This window comes from Hyperolius riggenbachi, chromosome 2, assembly GCF_040937935.1.
Source record: "Hyperolius riggenbachi isolate aHypRig1 chromosome 2, aHypRig1.pri, whole genome shotgun sequence".
Lineage (NCBI taxonomy): Eukaryota > Metazoa > Chordata > Amphibia > Anura > Hyperoliidae > Hyperolius > Hyperolius riggenbachi.
In genome coordinates this window covers 568665855-568691857 of record NC_090647.1, presented here as the reverse complement: position 1 = coordinate 568691857, position 26003 = coordinate 568665855, and the positions used below count along the sequence as shown (strand labels likewise).

The 26003-nt window shown below is 52.1% G+C and overlaps 1 protein-coding gene across 1 annotated transcript in view; it reads left to right on the top strand.

Moving 5' to 3' along the window:
• NHLH2 (nescient helix-loop-helix 2) overlaps positions 1-13519 on the top strand; it is a 37671-nt gene extending 24152 nt beyond the window's left edge. The window contains exon 3 of the mRNA XM_068266311.1: positions 12632-13519. Coding sequence (XP_068122412.1) covers positions 12650-13012 — 363 coding nt within the window. The 5' untranslated portion in view covers positions 12632-12649 and the 3' untranslated portion in view covers positions 13013-13519. The remainder of the gene's footprint in view (positions 1-12631) is intronic.
• The last annotated feature ends 12484 nt before the right edge of the window (positions 13520-26003 follow it).

Here is a 26003-nt window from a genome sequence, read left to right as displayed (position 1 = left end):
TCTATGCATCAGAGGAGAGAAACGCCCCCACTGGGCACAGCGCAGGTCAGAGTACGGTTAGGGTGGGAGTGAGGATGCTGAGTCTGTGCTACGCATCAGAGGAGAGACACGCCCCCACTGGGCACAGCGCAGGTCAGGGAAGGGTTAGGGTGGGAGTGAGGATGCTGAGTCTGTGCTATGCATCAGAGGAGAGACACGCCCCCACTGGGCACAGCGCAGGTCAGAGTAGGGTTAGGGTGAGAGTGAGGATGCTGAGTCTGTGCTATGCATCAGAGGAGAGACACGCCCTCACTGGGCACAGCGCAGGTCAGGGTAGGGTTAGAGTGAGAGTGAGGATGCTGAGTCTGTGCTATGCATCAGAGGAGAGACACGCCCCACTAGGCACAGCGCAGGTCAGGGTAGGGTTAGGGTGAGAGTGAGGATGCTGAGTCTGTGCTATGCATCAGAGGAGAGACACGCCCCACTGGGCACAGCGCAGGTCAGGGTAGGGTTAGGGTGGGAGTGAGGATGCTGAGTCTGTGCTATGCATCAGAGGAGACACGCCCCCACTGGGCACAGTGCAGGTCAGAGTAGGGTTAGGGTGGGAGTGAGGATGCTGAGTCTGTGCTATGCATCAGAGGAGACACGCCCCCACTGGGCACAGCGCAGGTCAGGGTAGGGTTAGAGTGAGAGTGAGGATGCTGAGTCTGTGCTATGCATCAGAGGAGAGACACGCCCCCACTGGGCACAGCGCAGGTCAGGGTAGGGTTAGGGTGGGAGTGAGGATGCTGAGTCTGTGCTATGCATCAGAGGAGAGACACGCCCCCACTGGGCACAGTGCAGGTCAGGGTAGGGTTAGGGTGGGAGTGAGGATGCTGAGTCTGTGCTATGCATCAGAGGAGAGACACGCCCCCACTGGGCACAGCGCAGGTCAGGGTAGGGTTAGGGTGGGAGTGAGAATGCTGAGTCTGTTCTATGCATCAGAGGAGAGACACGCCCCCACTGGGCACAGCGCAGGTCAGGGTAGGGTTAGGGTGGGATTGAGGATGCTGAGTCTGTGCTATGCATCAGAGGAGAGACACGCCCCCACTGGGCACAGCGCAGGTCAGGGTAGGGTTAGAGTGAGAGTGAGGATGCTGAGTCTGTGCTATGCATCAGAGGAGAGACACGCCCCCACTGGGCACAGGGCAGGTCAGGGTAGGGTTAGGGTGAGAGTGAGGATGCTGAGTCTTTGCTATGCATCAGAGGAGAGACACGCCCCCACTGGGCACAGCGCAGGTCAGGGTAGGGTTAGGGTGGGAGTGAGGATGCTGAGTCTGTGCTATGCATCAGAGGAGAGACACGCCCCCACTGGGCACAGCGCAGGTCAGGGTAGGGTTAGGGTGGGAGTGAGGATGCTGAGTCTGTTCTATGCATCAGAGGAGAGACACGCCCCCACAGGGCACAGCGCAGGTCAGGGTAGGGTTAGGGTGAGAGTGAGGATGCGGAGTCTGTGCTATGCATCAGAGGAGAGACACGCCCCCACTGGGCACAGCGCAGGTCAGGGTAGGGTTAGGGTGGGAGTGAGGATGCTGAGTCTGTGCTATGCATCAGAGGAGAGACACGCCCCCACTGGGCACAGCGCTGGTCAGGGTAGGGTTAGGGTGGGAGTGAGGATGCGGAGTCTGTGCTATGCATCAGAGGAGAGACACACCCCCACTGGGCACAGCGCAGGTCAGGGTAGGGTTAGGGTGAGAGGGAGGATGCTGAGTCTGTGCTATGCATTAGAGGAGAGACACGCCCCCACTGGGCACAGTGCAGGTCAGGGTAGGGTTAGGGTGGGAGTGAGGATGCTGAGGCTGTGCTATGCATCAGAGGAGAGACACGCCCCCACTGGGCACAGCACAGGTCAGGGTAGGGTTAGGGTGGGAGTGAGGATGCTGAGTCTGTGCTATGCATCAGAGGAGAGATGCCCCCACTGGGCACAGCGCAGGTCAGGATAGGGTTAGGGTGGGAGTGAGGATGCTGAGTCTGTGCTATGCATTAGAGGAGAGACACGCCCCCACTGGGCACACTGCAGGTCAGGGTAGGGTTAGGGTGGGAGTGAGGATGCTGAGTCTGTGCTATGCATCAGAGGGGAGACTTCCCCACTGGGCACAGCGCAGGTCAGGGTAGGGTTAGGGTGAGATTGAGTCTTGCTCAGTCTGTGCTATGCATCAGAGGAGAGATACGCCCCCACTGGGCACAGCGCAGGTCAGGGTAGGGTTAGGGTGGGAGTGAGGATGCTGAGTCTGTGCTATGCATCAGAGGAGAGACGCCCCCACTGGGCACAGCGCAGGTCAGGGTAGGGTTAGGGTGAGAGTGAGGATGCTGAGTCTGTGCTATGCATCAGAGGGGAGACGTCCCCACTGGGCACAGAGCAGGTCAGGGTAGGGTTAGGGTGAAAGTGAGGATGCTGAGTCTGTGCTATGCATCAGAAGAGAGACACGACCCCACTGGGCACAGCGCAGGACAGGGTAGGGTTAGGGTGAGAGTGAGTCTTGCTGAGTCTGTGCTATGCATCAGAGGAGAGACACGCCCCCACTGGGCACAGCGCAGGTAAGGGTAGCGTTAGGGTGAGAGTGAGGATGCTGAGTCTGTGCTACACATCAGAAGAGAGACAAGCCCCCACTGGGCACAGCGCAGGTCTGGGTAGGCTTAGGGTGGGAGTGAGGATGCGGAGTCTGTGCTATGCATCAGAGGAGACACGCCCCCACTGGGCACAGCGCAGGTCAGGGTAGGGTTAGGGTAAGAGTGAGGATGCTGAGTCTGTGCTATGCATCAGAGGAGAGACACGCCCCCACTGGGCACAGCACAGGTCAGGGTAGGGTTAGGGTGAGAGTGAGGATGCTGAGTCTGTGCTATGCATCAGAGGAGAGACACGCCCCCCACTGGGCACAGCGCAGGTCAGGGTAGGGTTAGGTGGGAGTGAGGATGCTGAGTCTGTGCTATGCATCAGAGGAGAGACGCCCCCACTGGGCACAGCGCAGGTCAGGGTAGGGTTAGGGTGAGATTGAGTCTTGCTGAGTCTGTGCTATGCATCAGAGGAGAGACACGCCCCCACTGGGAACAGCGCAGGTCAGGGTAGGGTTAGGGTGGGAGTGAGGATGCTGAGTCTGTGCTATGCATCAGAGGAGAGACACGCCCCCACTGGGCACAGCGCAGGTTAGGGTAGGGTTAGGGTAAGAGTGAGGATGCTGAGTCTGTGCTATGCATCAGAGGAGACACGCCCCCACTGGGCACAGCGCAGGTCAGGGTGGGGTTAGGGTGGGAGTGAGGATGCTGAGTCTGTGCTATGCATCAGAGGAGAGACACGCCCCCACTGGGCACAGCGCAGGACAGGTTAGGGTTAGGGTGGGAGTGAGGATGCTTAGTCTGTGCTATGCATCAGAGGAGAGACACGCCCCCACTGGGCACAGCGCAGGTCAGGGTAGGGTTTGGGTGGGAGTGAGAATTCTGAGTCTGTGCTATGCATCAGAGGAGAGACACGCCCCCACTAGGCACAGCGCAGGTCAGGGTAGGGTTAGGGTGGGAGTGAGGATGCTGAGTCTGTGCTATGCATCAGAGGAGAGACACGCCCCCACTGGGCATAGCGCAGGTCAGGGTAGGGTTAGGGTGAGAGTGAGGATGCTGAGTCTGTGCAATGCATCAGAGGAGAGACACGCCCCCACTGGGCACAGCACAGGTCAGGGTAGGGTTAGGGTGGGAGTGAGGATGCGGAGTCTGTGCTATGCATCAGAGGAGAGACGCCCCCACTGGGCACAGCGCAGGTCAGAGTAGGGTTAGGGTGAGAGTGAGGATGCTGAGTCTGTGCTATGCATCAGAGGAGAGACACGCCCCCACTGGGCACAGCGCAGGTCAGGGTAGGGTTAGGGTGAGATTGAGTCTTGCTGAGTCTGTGCTATGCATCAGAGGAGAGACACGCCCCCACTGGGCACAGCGCAGGTCAGGGTAGGGTTAGGGTGAGATTGAGTCTTGCTGACTCTGTGCTATGCATCAGAGGAGAGACACGCCCCCACTGGGCACAGCGCAGGTCAGGGTAGGGTTAGGGTGGGAGTGAGGATGCTGAGTCTGTGCTATGCATCAGAGGAGAGACACGCCCCCACTGGGCACAGCGCAGGTCAGGATAGGGTTAGGGTGGGAGTGAGGATGCTGAGTCTGTGCTATGCATCAGAGGAGAGACACGACCCCACTGGGCACAGCGCAGGACAGGGTAGGGAGGGAGTGAGGAAGCTGAGTCTGTGCTATGCATCAGAGGAGAGACACGCCCCCACTGGGCACAGCGCAGGTCAGGATAGGGTTAGGGTGAGAGTGAGGATGCTTAGTCTGTGCTATGCATCAGAGGAGAGACACTACCCCACTGGGCACAGCGCAGGTCAGGGTAGGGTTAGGGTGAGAGTGAGGATGCTGAGTCTGTGCTATGCTTCAGAGGAGAGACACGCCCCCACTGGGCACAGCGCAGGTCAGGATAGGGTTAGGGTGAGAGTGAGGATGCTGAGTCTGTGCTATGCATCAGAGGAGAGACACGCCCCCACTGGGCACAGCGCAGGTCAGGGTAGGGTTAGGGTGGGAGTGAGGATGCTGAGTCTGTGCTATGCATCAGAGGAGAGACTGTCACAGGAGCCCTAGTGGCTGACCGCACTTAGCCTTCTAAACGGTGCCAGCGCACAGATCATGCGAACTCTGGTCGCAGTCAATGCGCAGGAACCGTTAAGAATTAGCCGCAGACAACTCAGAAGGGAGCCTGTGAGACACGGGTGATTACAACGTCACCTACTGGTTCAGAGTAAACTGCCACCACCGCGGTTACCATGGGACCGTGGAGCCCACTAACTGACTGACTAGTCCTGCGAATAAAACGGTTAAACACACGGTATTCTGTCTAGCCAACAACAAACAAACAGTAGCGTATCTTCAGAGACCCGGGATCACTTCTGTGTGTGCTGATAAGCAGGGTAGCGGACAGTGAATGACTTGGAGAAAGTCGTTTATTCACGCAATATAAATAATTAATATATACAGACAATTATTAAAATCACAATTATTAAGACAGTAATAGTCAGTATAAAAAATAAAAGAAGGGAGAAAAATACTTAGTTCCTGGAAAGATGTCCTTTTTGTGGGAAAACAGAGTTCTGGGTTTCAATTTGAGTACAGAGTTCAGACCAGGTGGATGCCAGCATATCCTCAAGCTGGCATCTGATGAGTTCAAGATGTTTCAGTGTGGAGGACACTGAGTTTGGCTCCTCTGCCATTCTTATGCCCCTGATTCAGTAGGAGGGAGTGAGGGCGGGCCCACACCCCCCCTTAGAACATGAGATGAGTCCTCCCCTTGTCCTGGGGGCCAGAAATCATGCCGTAACCATATATGGGCTCTATCTCACAGAACCGTACAGGTCAGGGCAGATTTATTAATATTTTCAGGTCTGCCTCGATGTACCCAGCAGCCTGATACCAAACATGAGGGGTGAGACCCTTGTGGTATCAGCAGGGCAATTTCAAACTGCCTACCTGGCAGTCCTTACCTCAGAATGTACTTCCTCAGAACCAGCACCGGGGCTCATGCTACACTTCCCCCACGTTTGGCGAAGCTGCCATCTCAGGAACCCCAGAAATATGACAGATCTGGGAAGTTATGGATATGCTATGAGACTCAGGTTATTCCCAGGCAAAGGCTCTTTGAAGTTTGGAGCAGCCAGCGAGGTGTCGCCTCCCCTGCTGGGAGGGAGCCAGCGGGTCTGGCTTTTAGCCCAACTAGATTGCTTCTGCCATGGTGCTTGTCACCTTATACCTGATGGATGGGTCATCAGCACAGCTTGAAGCCAGGGACTCTCTGGGCCCAGGCTCATTAGCATATCAAAAGAGCCATCCAGCCTTTAGGATGGTGCTCTCTCTGCTAAGAAAAGGACTTCAGCTCCCCCTACACACTCAACCCAGACTGTATCGATTTGAAGCGCAATCGATGCAGGGAATCGAGTGCGATCGCTTTTTCTTCACGGGCGGTTACAGGACGCGCCTGCGGCCCCGCAACCGTCCGTGACACGCTCCCACTGGGCACAGCGCAGGTCAGGGTAGGGTTAGGGTGAGAGTGAGGATGCTGAGTCTGTGCTATGCATCAGAAGAGAGACACGACCCCACTGGGCACAGCGCAGGTCAGGGTAGGGTTAGGGTGGGAGTGAGGATGCTGTGTCTGTGCTATGCATCAGAGGACAGACGCCCCCACTGGGCACAGCGCAGGTCAGGGTAGGGTTAGGGTGGGAGTGAGGATGCTGAGGCTGTGCTATGCATCAGAGGAGAGACACGCCCCCACTGGGCACAGCGCAGGTCAGGGTAGAGTTAGGGTGAGAGTGAGGATGCTGAGTCTGTGCTATGCATCAGAGGAGACACGCCCCCACTGGGCACAGGGCAGGTCAGGGTAGGGTTAGGGTGAGAGTGAGGATGCTGAGTCTGTGCTATGCATTAGAGGAGAGACACGCCCCCACTGGGCACAGCGCAGGTCAGGATAGGGTTAGGGTGGGAGTGAGGATGCTGAGTCTGTGCTATGCATCAGAGGAGACACGCCCCCACTGGGCACAGCGCAGGTCAGGGTAGGGTTAGGGTGAGAGTGAGGATGCTGAGGCTGTGCTATGCATCAGAGGTGAGACACGCCCCCACTGGGCACAGCGCAGGTCAGGGTAGGGTTAGGGTGAGAGTGAGGATGCTGAGTCTGTGCTATGCATTAGAGGAGAGACACGCCCCCACTGGGCACAGCGCAGGTCAGGGTAGGGTTAGGGTGGGAGTGAGGATGCTGTGTCTGTGCTATGCATCAGAGGAGACACGCCCCCACTGGGCACAGCGCAGGTCAGGATAGGGTTAGGGTGGGAGTAAGGAATAGTGTGCAGCTCAGATTTCTCACATGCATGAAATAGAGGTGCTATGAAAAAAGGGCATCAGGAAAAAAACGGCCCAGCTGGATAAGAAAATAGCGCCAGTGAATAACAAAATCTCAATAACGATAATTACTGTTAACTTGGTTAAATTGGTTAATGATAAATACTGTTTTAAAAAAGATGAGAGATGAAAACGAAAAGATATTGATGTTAAAATCATTACATAATTCATCAATACAGCTTAACCGAACACTACTCTCACGCAGAACCCTCCCGTGGTGGTGGTGCCTAACCCTAACCACTCCCCTCGTGGTGCCTAACCCTAACCACTCCCCTGGAGGTGCCTAAACCTAACCACTCCCCTCGTGGTGCCTAACCCTAACCACCCCCTGGTAGTGCCTAACCCTAACCACTCCCTGGTGGTGCCTAACCCTAACCACCCCCCTGGTGGTGCCTAACCCTAACCACTCCCCTGGAGGTGCCTAACCCTAACCACTCCCCTGGAGGTGCCTAACCCTAACCACTCCCCTTGTGGTGCCTAAACCTAACCACCCCCTGGAGGTGCCTAACCCTAACCACTCCCCTGGAGGTGCCTAACCCTAACCACTCCCCTGGAGGTGCCTAACCCTAACCAACCCCCTGGTGGTGCCTAACCCTAACCACCCCCCTGGTGGTGCCTAACCCTAACCACCCCCCTGGTGGTGCCTAACCCTAACCACCTCCCTGGTGGTGCCTAACCCTAACCACCCCCTGGTAGTGCCTAACCCTAACCACTCCCCTGGTAGTGCCTAACCCTAACCACCCCCCTGGAGGTGCTTAACCCTAACCACTCCCCTGGAGGTGCCTAACCCTAACCACCCCCTGGTAGTGCCTAACCCTAACCACTCCCCTGGTAGTGCCTAACCCTAAAACCCCCCCTGGAGGTGCCTAACCCTAACCACTCCCCTGGAGGTGCCTAACCCTAACAACCCCCCGGTAGTGCCGAACCCTAACCACCCCCTCCGGTGGCGCCTAACCAACCCCCTGGTGGTGCCTAACCCTAACCAACCCCTTGGTGGTCCCTAACTCTAACCGCCCAACTGATGTTGTCTAACCCTAACCGTCCCCCGGGTGGTGCCTAACCACCCCCCATGGTGACCCCTAACCACTCTCCCTGAACACCCTTACACACATAGAAACAATAATATATTTGATAACGTAAAATCTGTACATACAAACAAAATAATATGACAAAAACGATAACATATTTCAAAAACTTTTATGTTCTAATGTTGTTAACGATATTTATCCTTTTTTCTGATTTGGGCACCGTATTATTGATAAATGCATTAGAGTCTATGGCGGCACCCTTTTCGTCCACCAGCTGGCGCCCTTTTTTCCTGCTACCGAAAAAAGGGCGCAATATAGAGCCGAATCCCTTATTTTACAATAATAAGTATAGAAATATTGGTTTACAAATTAAGTTCATTTTAAATTATCACTTTGTTTAAAATTGATTTTTAACGATCATTATTCCAGCGATACATAGTTTTTTTTTAATGGCTGATTTTGTAAGTCCAATTTAACACCTTTCCATCAATATTTTAGCTTAGTAATTTAGGTGATTGAAAAATAGAGTTTGTCTTATTACTACTAAACCTAACCCTACTCTCACACGGAACCCTCCCTCTACCTATTTCTAACCCTCAGACCCCCCTCCCCAGTGGTGCCTAAACCTAAGACTCCCCTGGTGGTGCCTAACCCTAACCACCACCCTGGTGGTGTCTTACCCTAAGACCTCCTCCCCCCCTGGTAGTGTCTAACCCTAAGACCCCCCGAAATTCTAATTCTGAAAATGAATGTAAAAATTATTTAAAAAAAGTGAAATTACATTTCAAAAAGATAATTAACATAATTATAATTCTGAAAACGAATGTAAAATTGATAAAAAAGTAGAATATCAAAATATTGAAAAGCTAAAACGATAATTTACAAAAATGATAACTGTGAAAAAGAATTTTATAACAATATTTTTTGTTCTAGTATTGTGAAAATGATAAATAACAATAGGCGCAAAACAATTAAATGGGCACCCGATTCATCCAGTTTTGCGCCCAATAGCCGATATTCAACATTGGAGTCAATGGCGGCGCCCGATTGGTCCACTTCTCATGTGCACCTGGGGCAAGAGACCCGCCTGCCCCCCCCCCCCCCCCCGAATCCGTCCCTGCATCCAATTCATCATTGGAGTCAATGGCGGCGCCCGATTGGTCCACTTCTCATGTGCGCCTGATTTTCCTGCATCCAATTTCACACAATCATAATTTTGCATCAAAAGTCACAGTTGGAATTAAAAACTATAATGCAAAACTTCTGACACTTACTGTACATTGTTGTGCCTAAGCAAGGATGTTTATGTAACTGACAACATATCTGTATGTTTCAGCCACACCCATACTATAATGGCTTTATTGTGCTCACCCATAATAGGCCACACCTCCAAGCCACACCCACACGATAATAACTGTATTGTGCTCACCCATGTGGCTCCACAACATAATAGGCCACACCTCCAAGCCACACCCACTCTATGATCACTTTATTGTGCTCACCCATGTGGCCCCACAACATAAAAGGCCACACCTCCAAGCCACACCCACTCTATGATCACTTTATTGTGCTCACCCATGTGGCCCCACAACATAATAGGCCACACCTCCAAGCCACACCCACTCTATGATCACGTTATTGTGCTCACCCATGTGGCCCCACAACATAATAGGCCACACCTCCAAGCCACACCCACTCTATGATCACTTTATTGTGCTCACCCATGTGGCCCCACAACATAAAAGGCCACACCTCCAAGCCACACCCACTCTATGATCACTTTATTGTGCTCACCCATGTGGCCCCACAACATAATAGGCCACACCTCCAAGCCACACCCACTCTATGATCACGTTATTGTGCTCACCCATGTGGCCTCACAACATAATAGACCACACCTCCAAGCCACACCCACTCTATGATCACTTTATTGTGCTCACCCATGTGGCCCCACAACATAAAAGGCCACACCTCCAAGCCACACCCACTCTATGATCACTTTATTGTGTTCACCCATAATAGGCCGCCCCTCCAAGCCACACCCACTCTATGATCACTTTATTGTGCTCACCCATGTGGCCCCACAACATAAAAGGCCACACCTCCAAGCCACACCCACTCTATGATCACTTTATTGTGTTCACCCATAATAGGCCGCCCCTCCAAGCCACACCCACTCTATGATCACTTTATTGTGCTCAACCATGTGGCTCCACAACATAATAGGCCACACCTCCAAGCCACACCCACTCTATGATCACTTTTTTGTGCTCTCCCATAATAGGCCGCCCCTCCAAGCCACACCCACTCTATGATCACTTTATTGTGCTCACCCATAATAGGCCGCCCCTCCAAGCCACACCCACTCTATGATCACTTTATTGTGCTCACCCATAATAGGCCGCCCCTCCAAGCCACACCCACTCTATGATCACTTTATTGTGCTCACCCATAATAGGCCGCACCTCTAAGCCACACCCACTCTATAATCACTTTATTGTGCTCACCCATAATAGGCCGCACCTCTAAGCCACACCCACTCTATGATCACTCTATTGTGCTCACCCATAATAGGCCGCACCTCTAAGCCACACCCACTCTATGATCACTTTATTGTGCTCACCCATAATAGGCCGCACCTCTAAGCCACACCCACTCTATGATCACTTTATTGTGCTCACCCATGTGGCCCCACAACATAATAGGCCACACCTACAGCAGCAGACTAAAATAAAAACTCAATGCAGCGATACCGATCCTTGGACAATGCCAGTAAATTAACAGCTGCAGCCATGCACTGACTCAGGCGACTCCTTACTTTCTGTGGCAAGGAAAGTCCCTCTGAGTAAAAGATCACATCAATAATTTATATATTAGAGTGTTTTTCCAATTTAATGAGATATTCTTCAGAAGGCGGCCCTACATCTGGTGATCTGAGGATTATTAGCAAAGCGAATGAAAATGGTTGCCGCAGCAAGCACGCCTGATCTTCCAGTTCCGGGACGGATTGAGTCGGATTCGGTGGAACGCATAGATCAGGCATGCTGGGACATCTTGGAGCAATGTGGTTGGTGGAGTGTGCTGCGGTAACAGCGTGCGATATTGGGATGAGCGAGGAACGTGACGGAACCCCCGGCTGCTGTGACTGTCCCCTTAAATGTTAATATCTCCCCCCCTGCCTGTGCATTCATATATCTCACCCATCTGATATCCTTCTTCCACATTCCCCACATGGCTGCCGGCGTATAGCACGTGGCGGGTGTGTGTGACATCACATACGTGCTATACTCTGGCAGCCACGTGGGGCACAGAAGCTGGAGCAGCGACACCAGCAGCAGCCGGACAGGGGAGAGATGCACAGACACCAAGGGGAACATTAGCATTTGGGGGGCAGCAACAGAGGTGGCGGAGGCGGAGTCATATGTCCGATTTTACGCTGAAATCTAAATGGGCAGCCAACAGATAGAGATAGCCGTCACTGGCAGACAGATCCTGGCTATTCATTGAAACTCTGAGAAAATGGCTTGGGAGCATACCTGTATATAAATTGACAATTTACCACACACCATTCAATTTTCATATAAATTTATCAGAAAAATCCACCATTCCCAACCTACTTACCGTATATCAAATAAAAACAGGAAATCCGATCGTATGTCTTACTGGAAGAAAAAAAAACTTTCGATTTTTTTTTTTGCAGAGAACCGATTGTTTTTATCAAATTGCCGTAATTACATTTATTGTATTGTGTGGTGCTGCCTTTCCACTCCTTCTTAATGTTTTGTAACCATTCTGAGCAGCTGTGTGGACATCTGTACTCTGGCTGCATTGTTGGCCGAGGCGACCCGGACAGGTGACCTCAGCGGAGTTCCCCCACGCGTATATATGAGGCCTGACGCCGCTTAGTAGCGGGCTGAACTTTATTGGACCACATCCTGTTCACCTTTTTTTCTCCTTGGTGATATTTTCACAACTTATCAATAAATTGCCTTTTAGGCCCCCAGCAAGAAAGAAAATACTCCGAATAATGTTGGCCGTACTTTTTCATTGACTTTTTGGTACTGTTTTCATTGCAAAGTGCTGAAAAGTTAATTTAAAGTGGACCTGAACTCCTGTCTGCTCTAAAAGATAAGCAACAGCATAATAATCTTTAAACAAAAAAAACATTTCTCTGTTACAGCTGATACAAATCCTGCAATAAATCTGCAGTGTGTCTACTTCCTGCTTTCATGGAGGCAGACATATTGTCTAATGCTGGGTACACACTATGAGAGTTTCTGGCAGATTTACTGTCAGATCGATTATTTCTAACATGTCCGATTTGCTTTCCTATCGATTTCCAAGCATTGTACGATTGATTTCCTATTAAAGTTAACAGAAATTATTTGGTAATCGATCCGAAAGCAAATCGGACATGTTGGAAATAATCGATCTGACAGTAAATCTGCCAGTAACTCTCATAGTGTGTGCCCAGAAAAAAGCCTGCGCTTTGAAATGCGCTTATCTGATTATCTGCCATAGGCAGTCATGTGACACAGGGGGGGATCAAATTACAACTAGTGATTAGACACAAATGAGGGGGAATCAGAGTGGACCTGAACTCTTGCACAGGACACAAGGAAAACATAACAGAAATGCACCTTGTATTAATAAGACTGAACATTGTGTTTCTGCAGATTCCGTACAGCCAGAGAATGATGCTCAGCCCAGAGATGTTGGATTCCGACCAACCATCGGCACAATCTGAATCTGACTCGGCCGTCAGCGAGCTGAAGGGAGGCAGCGTATCCGAGGCTGAGGGAGGAGGCCGCAGGACCCCGTGTCTACCCCCGCAGCTGAGCCGTGAAGAGAAGCGGCGAAGGAGGCGCGCCACAGCAAAGTATCGCTGCGCCCATGCCACCAGAGAGCGAATCCGCGTGGAGGCCTTCAATGTGGCCTTCGCTGAGCTCCGGAGGCTCCTGCCGACTCTCCCGCCAGACAAGAAACTCTCCAAGATCGAGATCCTGCGTCTGGCCATTTGCTACATCTCCTACCTCAACCACGTTCTGGACGTGTAACGGTGGCAGCGCGAGAGGCCCGCGGGTGCTGCCCCGATGGACATGTGTTCAGGACTCAACGGCGGCATAGAGTGGCCCTAAGGGACACACTATGACCCAGATGATGCCTGGATAGCGGTGGAGTCATCTCCAGTGGTGGCCTTCCAGGACTAGCTGGAGACCTCTCCATGGAGAAGACCACCGCCCTTTCAGCTGTGAGGCTCTGCAGAGTCGACCCGCAGCCAGTGGTAGCGATAGACAACAGTGGATATACAATGTGCATTATTCAGTAGGATATTTGACCAAAGGTGACTGTGCGTCTGCTGTGGGTGTTTAGATGTGCAGCCACTGGAGCTGGGTGTTTGTTGTGTCCGTGTAGAGTAACAGTGACACCTGGTGGCTGCTGTGTGTACTACGTGACTAAATAGAAAATGTATATGTGTCTTACGTGCTTGGGAGCCTCATAGAGACTCTACAGCCCTCACTGCTTAAAGGGGCACTATGGCAAAAAATTGTAAAATTTAAAATATGTGAAAACATATACAAATAAGAAGTACATTTTTTTTCCAGAGTAAAATGAGGCATAAATTACTTTTCTCCTATGTTGCTGTCACTTACAGTAGGTAGTAGAAATCTGACAGAACCGACAGGTTTTGGACTAGCCCATCTCCTCACGAGGGATTCTCAAGGTTAATTTTCAAAAGCACTTAGTGAATGGCAGTTGCTCTGTCCAACTGCCAAAAAACAGTGTAGCGAGCAGGGAAGCTGGCCAGCATCATTGTTTAAATCCTTTTAAGGAAATATCTTTATAAAGAATAAAAGCCTTGCTGAGAATCCCCTATGAAGAGATGGACTAGTCCAAAACCTGTCACTTCTGTCAGATTTCTACTACCGACTGTAAGTGACAGCAACATAGGAGAAAAGTAATTTATGGCTCATTTTACTCTGGGAGAAACACACTTCTTATTTGTATATGTTTACATGTATTTTACATTTTACAGTTTTTCACCATAGTGCCCCTTTAACTGTCCAAGTCCCCTTCACCTATATACAGTGCGGCCATCCCTGTCATTACTGACACCTCTACATTATGCAGGTTCCATGGTTACTTACATACAAACAGTGCCTAAACTGCATCTAACCGTCCACATGACCTGCCTAATGTATATAATCTGTAGAGGTCAGTAATCCATGGGAAGGGTTGGCGCGGCTGTCTGAAGACATGAGGGGCTGATCTATAGAAAGCTGAGGATATACACCAAAACCTCCCCCAGGCCGGGGTAATCATGAGAGGCAGAACCGATATCGTCCTCATTTCATTCCTCACTTGATGAAAGGGAATATCCAAGCTAGAAAAAAAAATACATCTATTTACCTGGGGCTTCCTCCAGCCCATGTCAGCCGCCATGTCCCTCGTTGCTGCTCCGCTCTCAGCTGCTGGCTCCCGATCCCGACGGTGCAGTGGGCAACCTCACCGGATGTCCTCTGCTGCACCTGCGCGGTACCCTCCACACACGTGTGAGTACTTGTCAGCGGTGCACGCGCAGGCGCGATAGTGGATGATCTGGCGAGGTCGGCCTCTGCCGGGAGCCTGCAGCTGAGAGCAGAGCTGGGAGGGACATAGCGGCTGCTAGGGGCTGGAGGAAGCCATTTTGTTTTCAGATTGGATATTCCCTTTAAGCAGAAGGAATCCTGGTATATGGCATAAAAACCTGGCAAAGAGCTACCAGGACAGAAGCCGTGATCTGCCAGATGTTTGGTGTTCACCAATGTATAGAGTAACCTAGCAGTGGATTGTGAGGAACCTCAGTCTCCATGATTCAATAGAGATAGGAACATTCCTCTAGTGGAGGCCTGGCCCCCGCATATCCTCACCCTATCTACAGCCTCTGCAGAGGCCACAATTACTGGGAACATTCCTCTAGTGGAGGCCCTGCCCCTGCGTATCCTCACCCTAGCTACAGCCTCCACAGAGGCCACAATTCCTGGGAACATTCCTCTAGTGGAGGCCCTACCCCCGCGTATCCTCACCCTATCTACAGCCTCCGCAGAGGCCACAATTCCTGGGAACATTCCTCTAGTGGAGGCCCTACCCCCGCGTATCCTCACCCTATCTACAGCCTCCGCAGAGGCCACAATTCCTGGGAACATTCCTCTAGTGGAGGCCCTACCCCCGCGTATCCTCACCCTATCTACAGCCTCCGCAGAGGCCACAATTCCTGGGAACATTCCTCTAGTGGAGGCCCTACCCCCGCGTATCCTCACCCTATCTACAGCCTCCGCAGAGGCAACAATTCCTGGGAACATTCCTCTAGTGGAGGCCCAACCCTCGCGTATCCTCACCTTAGCTACAGCCTCCGCAGAGGCAACAATTCCTGGGAACATTCCTCTAGTGGAGGCCTGGCCCCCGCGTAGCCTCACCCTAACTACAGCCTCCGCAGAGGCCACAATTCCTGGGAACATTCCTTCTAGTGGAGGCCCGGCCCCCGCATATCCTCACCCTAGCTACAGCCTCCGCAGAGGCCACAATTCCTGGGAACATTCCTCTAGTGGAGGCCCTGGCCCCATATCCTCACCCTAACTACAGCCTCCGCAGAGGCCACAATTCCTGGGAACATTCCTCTAGTGGAGGCTCGGCCCCCGCGTATCCTCACCCTAGCTACAGCCTCCGCAGAGGCCACAATTACTGGGAACATTCCTCTAGTGGAGGCCTGGCCCCCGCATATCCTCACCCTATCTACAGCCTCCGCAGAGGCCACAATTACTGAGAACATTCCTCTAGTGGAGGCCCGGCCCCCGCGTATCCTCACCCTAGCTACAGCCCCTGCAGAGGCCACAATTACTGAGAACATTCCTCTAGTGGAGGCCCGGCCCCCGCGTATCCTCACCCTAGCTACAGCCCCTGCAGAGGCCACAATTACTGGGAACATTCCTCTAGTGAAGGCCCAACCCTCGCGTATCCTCCCCCTAGCTACAGCCTCCGCAGAGGCCACAATTCCTGGGAACATTCCTCTAGTGGAGGCCCTACCCCCGTGTATCCTCCCCCTAGCTACAGCCTCCACAGAGGCCACAATTCCTGAGAACATTCCTCTAGTGCAGGCCCTGCCCCCGCATATCCTCACCCTAGCTATAGCCTCAGCAGAGGCCACAATTCCTGGGAACATTCCTCTAGTGGAGGCCTGGCCCCCACATATCCTCACCCTAGCTACAGCCTCCGCAGAGGCCACAATTCCTGGGAACATTTCTCTAGTGGAGGCCTGGCCCTCGCGTATCCTCCCCCTAGCTACAGCCTCCGCAGAGGCCACAATTCCTGGGAACATTCCTCTAGTGAAGGCCTGGCCCCCACGTATCCTCACCCTATCTACAGCCTCCGCAGAGGCCACAATTACTGGGAACATTCCTCTAGTGGAGGCCTGGCCCCCACGTATCCTCCCCCTAGCTACAGCCTCTGCAGAGGCCACAATTACTGGGAGCATTCCTCTAGTGGAGGCCTGGCCCCCGCGTATCCTCACCCTATCTACAGCCTCCGCAGAGGCCACAATTACTGGGAACATTCCTTCTAGTGGAGGCCCTGCCCCCGCGTATCCTCACCCTAACTACAGCCTCCGCAGAGGCCACAATTACTGGGAACATTCCTTCTAGTGGAGGCCCTGCCCCCGCGTATCCTCACCCTAACTATAGCCTCCGCAGAGGCCACAATTCCTGGGAACATTCCTGTAGTGGAGGCCTGGCCCCCACGTATCCTCACCCTAACTACAGCTTCCGCAGAGGCCAAAATTCCTGGGAACATTCCTCTAGTGGAGGCCCTGCCCCCGCATATCCTCACCCTAACTACAGCCTCTGCAGAGGCCACAATTCCTGGGAACATTCCTCTAGTGGAGGCCTGGCCTCCGCATATCCTCACCCTAACTACAGCCTCCGCAGAGGCCACAATTCCTGAGAACATTCCTCTAGTGGAGGCTCCACCCCACATATCCTCACCCTATCTACAGCCTCCGCAGAGGCCACAATTACTGGGAACATTCCTCTAGTGGAGGCCCTGCCCCCGCGTATCCTCACCCTAACTACAGCCTCTGCAGAGGCCACAATTCCTGAGAACATTCCACTAGTGGAGGCCTGGCCCCCGCATATCCTCACCCTAACTACAGCCTCCGCAGAGGCCACAATTTCTGAGAACATTCCTCTAGGGGAAGCTCCACCCCCCATATCCTCACCCTATCTACGGCCTCTGCAGAGGCCACAAATACTGGGAACATTCCTCTAGTGGAGGCTCCACACCACATATCCTCACCCTATCTACAGCCTCCGCAGGGCCACAATTCCTGGGAACATTTCTCTATTGAAGGCCCTGCCCCCGCATATCCTCACCCTAGCTACAGCCTCCGCAGAGGCCACAATTCCTGGGAACATTCCTCTAGTGAAGGCCCTGCCCCCGCGTATCCTCACCCTATCTACAGCCTCCGCAGAGGCCACAAATACTGGGAACATTCCTCTAGTGAAGGCCCTGCCCCCGCGTATCCTCACCCTATCTACAGCCTCCGCAGAAACCACAATTACTGGGAACATTCCTCTAGTGGAGGCCTGGCACCCGCGTATCCTCACCCTAACTGCAGCCTCCGCAGAGGCCACAATTCCTGAGAACATTCCTCTAGTGGAGGCTCCACCCCCCATATCCTCACCCTATCTACAGCCTCTGCAGAGGCCACAAATACTGGGAACATTCCTCTAGTGGAGGCTCCACCCCACATATCCTCACCCTATCTACAGCCTCCGCAGAGGCCACAATTACTGGGAACATTCCTCTAGTGGAGGCCCTGCCCCCGCGTATCCTCACCCTAGCTACAGCCTCTGCAGAGGCCACAAATACTGGGAACATTCCTCTAGTGGAGGCCCTGCCCCCGCATATCCTCACCCTATCTACAGCCCCTGCAGAGACCACAATTACTGGGGACATTCCTCTAGTGGAGGCCCCACCCCCACATTCCTCTAGTGGAGGCCCTGCCCCCGCGTATCCTCACCCTAGCTACAGCCTCTGCAGAGGCCACAATTACTGGGAACATTCCTCTAGTGGAGGCCCTGCCCCCACATATCCTCACCCTATCTACAGCCCCTGCAGAGACCACAATTACTGGGAACATTCCTCTAGTGGAGGCCCCACCCCCACATTCCTCTAGTGGAGGCCCTGCCCCTGCATATCCTCACCCTATCTACAGCCCCTGCAGAGACCACAATTACTGGGAACATTCCTCTAGTGGAGGCCCCACCCCCACATTCCTCTAGTGGAGGCCCTGCCCCCGCGTATCCTCACCCTAACTACAGCCTCTGCAGAGGCCACAATTACTGGGAACATTTGGCAAGAAATCATGAAAATCTGAACAGATTTAAACTCCCTGTCTTCAGCGTAGTAACTAATGGCCAGAGAGTTTTAGGGATGGGGTGAGGGGTGGTCTTGCTGAGAATGGCAAAATTACAATTGATTAAAAAATGTAATATTATTAATCACCTATACAAAAAATTTTTTTTTTTTAAAGAATATTCAAAACATTCCCCACTGACTTCCAGGAATCTAAAATTTAGAAAACAAGGGATCTATGTACTGTGTGTGTGTCCTCTCCTCATACCACCCCTCCCCACCGCCGTAGTCCATTCCAAGTGCTCTGTGCTGCCCCTTCCTGGCCTCTCCCTGTGGGGCAGGATGGGGGAGGGGCTGTGTTCTGCAGGGGCTGAGCTTGTCATAGCAGCCAATCAGAGTTCTTGTTCCCTGTGAAAGGAGAGGCCTCAGCAGGGTGTGTCTGTAAGTGAAGCCCATGTTATGTGAACACATGAGAACATACATGGGCCCTAATTTCCCCAGGACACGCCCCCTCCCCCAACAGTCAATCACTCACAACATGACCAATACTACAATCCAAAGATTTCTGGGCTCCAGGGTGTGACTTTCTATATGTACAATGCAATATTTTCTAGTGAAGCTGTTCCTTTGTTTCTAGCCAATGCCTTTTCTTATGTCAGATGTTGTCCAATGAGAATAACAATAAAGAATTTTGCAGGATGACAGATGTGATAATGATGGTGTGTTATGAGGGTGATGATGATGGCAATGATGGTAAAAACACATGGATCCAGACCAGGGCAGCCATCAGGGAGGGCAACTGACACTGCAGTGAGGGTCCCAGGGCTTCTGGGGCCCCCCAAAGTGCTGGAAGGGCTGCATGTGCTGGCTGTGGGCCTGTGGCTCACTAACCAGCACACAGCGTTCCAGCACTGAGAGAAGAGTGACATCAGCACTTAAACGTGGGGAGCAGATGAGTGAGCCCGCTACAGCGGACATTTTATACTGGGGCACCACCTATACCTGGCTACCTATACTGGGCCTGGAACCACCTATACCTGGCTACCTATACTGGGCACCACCTATACCTGGCTACCTATACTGGGGCATCACCTATACCTGGATACCTATACTGGGCCTGGAACCACCTATACCTGGCTACCTATACTGGGGCACCACCTATACCTGGCTACCTATACTGGGCCTGGAACCACCTATACCTGGCTACCTATACTGGGCACCACCTATACCTGGCTACAGGCTACCTATACTGGGGCACCACCTATACCTGGCTACCTATACTGGGCCTGGAACCACCTATACCTGGCTACCTATACTGGGCACCACCTATACCTGGCTACCTATACTGGGGCATCACCTATACCTGGCTACAGGCTACCTATACTGGGCACCACCTATACCTGGATACCTATACTGGGCCTGGAACCACCTATACCTGGCTACCTATACTGGGCACCACCTATACCTGGATACCTATACTAGGCCACCACCTATACCTGGCTACCTATACTGGGCCTGGAACCACCTATACTTGGCTACTTATACTGGTGCACCACCTATACCTGGCTACCTATACTGGGCCTGGAACCACCTATACCTAGCTACCTATACTGGTGCACCACCTATACCTGGCTACAGGCTACCTATACTGGGGCACCACCTATACCTGGCTACCTATACTGGGCCTGGAACCACCTATACCTAGCTACCTATATTGGGGCACCACCTATACCTGGCTACCCATACTGGGGAACCACCGGTACCTGGCTACCTATACTGGCCCACCACCTATACCTGGCTACCTATACTGGGGCTGAAACCACCTCTACCTAGCTATCTATACTGGTGCACCACCTATATCTGGCTACAGGCTACCTATACTGGGGCACCACCTATACCTGGCTACCTATACTGGGCTTGGAACCACCTATACCTAGCTACCTATACTGGGGCACCACCTATACCTGCCTATCCATACTGGGGAACCACCTGTACCTGGCTACCTATACTGGGGCACCACCTATACTTGGCTACCTATACTGGGGCACCACCTATACTTGGCTACTTATACTGGGGCACCACCTATACCTGGCTACCTATACTGGGCTTGGAACCACCTATACCTAGCTACCTATACTGGGGCACCACCTATACCTGCCTATCCATACTGGGGAACCACCTGTACCTGGCTACCTATACTGGGGCACCACCTATACTTGGCTACTTATACTGGGGCACCACCTATACCTGGCTACCTTTACTGAGGGGACCACCTATGCCTGGCTACCTGTACTGGTGCACCACCTATACTTGTCTACCTATACTGGGGCACCACTTGTACCTAGCTAACTTATACTGGTGCACCACCCATACCAGGCTACCTATACCGCGGCACCACAAATAGTTTCATACCTATACTGGGGGCACCTGTATCTTGCTGGTCTATACTGGGGCACCACCTATACCTGGTTAGGTCAGGGGGACAAGCTGACGCAGAAGGGGACAAGAGGTAACAGAGGGGGACAAAAGAGGCACAGGGGGAAAAGTAGGGGACAAAAGAGAACGGATAAAGGATAGGAACAAACCTACCAGTTCCTATCTCCAAGTTCCGAACTGTATTTTGCTAGTATTTGGCACAACACACAACATGCCAAGGTCACGCCCACTTTCTGCCGAATCACGCTGTGCATACCGCATTTTTCAGTGTCAGGGCCATGCAGATTTTTCGCCGCAGCGCACTTCGTGCACGGACACGGGGGTGGGGCTGGCTAGTGGGCGGGCACAGCAACCAGTGGGTGGGCCCAGCAAGGCCTGAAGATGTGTGAGGGTCCCCAAAATTTCTGATGGCGGCCCTGATCCAGACACCTCACCTCAAGTTAGGACATTTAAATAAGTAATAGGGGAGGTGTTTTAAAGGGGGTGTGGCCTACAAAACAGCAAAGTCATTTAACCCTTTGCATACTCACATGTAAAAGTTCATAAGAATGCACTCACAGGATTCAATCACCCAGGCACCACTACTACCCCTAAATCTGGGTTAAGGGCTCGTTCACACCTAAGCAGGAATCACACGATTCCCACTCACCGCAAACTGCTTGCGTATTTTAAAAACGCTTAGCCCATATTATCCTATGGCAGTGTCCTCACTGCCGCGATCGTGGGCGTTTTGCAATTAGCGTTAATCGAAAACGTGTTACCTGCAGCGTTTTGGTGGCGATTCTGGAGGGATCGCAATAAGCATATATAGAAAAGCTAATCGCAATCGCTTCCAAAACACTACTTCATCCAGTGATTTCTGTAAAAATCACTCCCGCAAAATTCTAGCGGTAATCGCTAATGTTTTGCGATTTCAAGTATGAACGGGGCTGAAATGCGAGTCTTTTGTTAAAATACAATACATTCTCTTGCATAGTCACCCACACCGCTCAATATAAATGTTCTGTGTCTGTCACACACACTTTACACACACGTAAATATACACACACTGTAGACAGACACAGAGCATTTATATTGCGCTTTTCTCCTGGCGGACTCAAAGTGCCAGAGCTGCAGCCACTAGGACGCGCTCTATAGGCAGTAGCAGTGTTAGGCCAGAGCTGCAGCCACTAGGGAGCGCTCTATAGGCAGTAGCAGTGTTAGGCCAGAGCTGCAGCCACTAGGGGGCGCTTTATAGGCAGTAGCAGTGTTAGGCCAGAGCTGCAGTCACTAGGGGGCGCTCTATAGGCAGTAGCAGTGTTAGGCCAGAGCTGCAGCCACTAGGGGGCACTCTATAGACAGTAGCAGTGTTAGGCCAGAGCTGCAGCCACAAGGGGGCGCTCTATAGGCAGTAGCAGTGTTAGGCCAGAGCTGCAGCCACTAGGGGGCGCTCTATAGGCAGTAGCAGTGTTAGGCCACAGCTGAAGCCACTAGGGGGCGCTCTATAGGCAGTAGCAGTGTTAGGCCAGAGCTGCAGCCACTAGGGGGCGCTCTATAGGCAGTAGCAGTGTTAGGCCAGAGCTGCAGCCACTAGGACGTGCTCTATAGGCAGTAGTAGTGTTGGGCGAACAGTGTTCGCCACTGTTCGGGTTCTGCAGAACATCACCCTGTTCGGGTGATGTTCGAGTTCGGCCGAACACCTGATGGTGCTCGGCCAAACCGTTCGGCCGCACGGCCGAACTAAGAGTGCATGGCCGAACGTTCCCCGAACGTTCGGCTAGCGCTGTGATTGGCCGAACGGGTCACGTGGTTCGGACCCGAACGCGCTCTGATTGGCCGAACGGTCATGTGGTTCGGGTAAATAAATACCCGAACCACGTCATATCTCCGCCATTTCTCTGTGGGTTTAGCTTTGGGTAGGCAGGCAGGGTAGTTCGCTCTCCAGCCACGCTAGCCAGGGTCCCCCCCAGTCATTATGTGTCGCTGCTGGGAACAGTAGTACACCGCTCGCTCAGCCACACTATATATAGCATTGTTTACTGCCACTGTGTACCTCGCTCAGCCACACTATATATAGCATTGTGTTTACTGCCACTCTGTGTACACGGCTCAGCCAGACTATATAGCATTGTGTGTACTGCCACTGTGTACCTCGCTCAGCAACGCTATATATAGCATTGTGTTTACTGCCACTCTGTGTACACCGCTCAGCCAGACTATATAGCATTGTGTGTACTGCCACTCTGTGTACACGGCTCAGCCAGACTATATAGCATTGTGTGTACTGCCACTCTGTGTACACCGCTCAGCCAGACTATATAGCATTGTGTGTACTGCCACTCTGTGTACACGGCTCAGCCACACTATATAGCATTGTGTGTACTGCCACTCTGTGTACACCGCTCAGCCAGACTATATAGCATTGTTTACTGCCACTCTGTGTACACGGCTCAGCCAGACTATATAGCATTGTTTACTGACACTCTGTGTACACCGCTCAGCCAGACTATATAGCATTGTGTGTACTGCCACTCTGTGTACACCGCTCAGCCAGACTATATAGCATTGTGTGTACTGCCACTCTGTGTACACCGCTCAGCCAGACTATATAGCATTGCGTACTCTGCCAGTCAGTGTGTATATTGCTGGGATCAGTAATACTCCACTCACCGCCAACCACTATATGAGCTCACCATGAATTCCTCAGAAACCTCCGCTGTGAGCAGCACTCCCAACAACAGCAACAGCCAACGCCCCACGCAAGCTATAACATCCACCCCAGCAGCCAGTGGTCAGCAGCAGCCCTCCCCGGAGGAGAACGTTGTGTCCATCGGTCCGTCGCCAGAGCGATTAATGAGGGCTGCCATTGAGGAGATGATGGGGCCTGATGTGGAGGAGGAGGTCTGGCTCAGGCCAGCATCCCAAGTTAATGTTGAGGACGATGAGGGGTCTGTGTCTGGGGATGTTGAGGTGGCAGAGGTGGTGGGTGGGTCAGACTCAGGAGAAGAGTTGTATGATGAGGATGATGATCGGGACCATCTGTATGTGCCTCTCAGAGTCCGACCCCGGAAAACATGTTGTATCGTGTGTTTAGGTACTAAAATCTGCGTTCCCACTTCCCAGTACTGCCCGCAGTGCCCGGGTCCACGGATCCATATAATTTTTTGGGCAGCACTATCAAACTGTGGTACTATGAGTGAGTTGCCATGGTCCTTCTGTGCTGCCTGTCACACTCACCGTCTGTCTGCAGATGGATTGTTCAACACAGCTACGCCATCTGACATGTAGTCCTGAACCTTGACCATCTTCTCCAGGCGATTGGTGTTGGAGGACGTGGAACTGCCCGATTGCTGTTCTGTGGGCTGCTGCATGGGTGTCAGAAAATGTTCCCACTCCAAGGACACTGCCAATACCATTCCCTTTTCGGCACTAGCAGCAGCTTGTGTTCTTTGCTGCCCTCCTGGTCCTCCTGGGTTTGCTGAAGTCAGTCTGTCGGCGTACAACTGGCTAGAGAAGGAGGAGGATGTCAATCTCCTCTCTAAAGTCTCCATCCTCAAGGGCCTGCTGGAATTGTTCCATTTTTGACCTGTCTGACACTTTCTTCAATCAGTTTTTTAACATTGTGTTTGTATAAACTGGGTATAAACCCAGTAATTGGTGTTGTCCAGATTCCAGAATAATGAATAATAATGAATAGTGAATAATGCGCGGGCCGCGTTCAATGCAGTCTAGCATGAATTGAGCCATGTGTGCCAGAGAGTCCTGCCAGACTCCTCTGTCTTCATGTTCTTGTGAGCGTTGTGATTGTTGTGATGCACCATATTCGTCACCAGCATCACTTTCTTCCTCTTCTGCTGTCCATTCCCGCTAAATTGTGGAAGTCCAACGTGCACCGCTCTGTCCCTCGGCAGTGGGGGCATCCAATTCCTGCTCCAACTCCAGCTGTTCCTCGTCCTGTTCTTTGTCATAGCTGGGACCAGCGTTTCCTGAGGCAGGTTGCCTGATGTTGGTATCATCACGCTGATCGTTTTCATCTTCAGAATCCCCCACTTGCATCATGCCAGCGGTTTCCATCTTCAGTCACTCAAAAATCATTAGTAGCGCTCAATGGCTTGATTCAGGAGAGGGAATTGAAAACAGTCACCATCCAGCCGCTTGGCAAGCCTCAAACTGAATGTCCCAGGATTCAAAGGTTTCCTCACAGGTCAGCCGACATGTTAAAGGAAAGAAATGAAAAGCACATAGCGTAATCCAGTAACACAAGTGTTGCCCGTCACCCACGTTGAACAAACACCTTGTGCTGGGACACACTCCCCCTATGTGCCCGCACTCACCCAATCAGCCTCCAACAAATCCGGAGGTATGGATGTATAGCGTAGTCAGGGGGTAGGATTCAATTCACCACGATCAGATTCCCTCTCCTGAATCAAGCCATTGAGCGCTACTAATGATTTTTGAGTGACTTTTGATAACAACATACAGTATTGTTTATTTTAGAGCGCTCCATGTGATTTTGTGTTTCCATCAGCGCAGCTTTCTTCGTTTTTTCAATTCTTTTGGTTTCCATCTTCAACATTGATTTCTTCAGTAAACACAGCAGTGGTATTGTAATGCTGACTGTAGAGTTGTCACTGCTCAGTCAAGCAACGTGGATTGCTCAAAATTTTGGAGGACTTGGCAGAGATCCAACATGGTGGCCCAATCAGATCCACAGAAGCTTGGTAGCTAGCTGCTGGAATGCGCCTCGGCACTGCGCAAAAGCGTGCTAGCATGTGCAGCGTAGAATTCCAGCGCGTAGGGAGGGACATCACCCAGCGAGCGATGGTGCGCTAGATTAAAGCGCTCCTGCATCTCTTGGTGAGTCCTTCAGAAGCGGTACTGGATTTTTAACAATGTTTTTTTTTTTTCCTTCAACAGAAGATCTGCCACGTTGGAGTGAGGAGGACGCCGCCAACCCCGACACCAAGCTGAACCCCGGCGAATTCCAAGCAGAGGATCTTCAGGAACCCTCAAGGCTTTGAGCAAGCTGAGGAGGATCAGCAGTCCCGACGAGACCTCTCCTCATATGCGACTGTGTGCAGTGGAGCTCCCCAGAACAACCTCTCAGTTGTCACTTTGTCACTGGTCACTTTGTCATTTTGTCACTTGTCACTTTGTCACTTGTCACTTTGTCACTTGTCACTTTGTCATTTTGTCACTTTGTCACTTGTCACTTTGTCACTTGTCACTTGTCACTTTGTCATT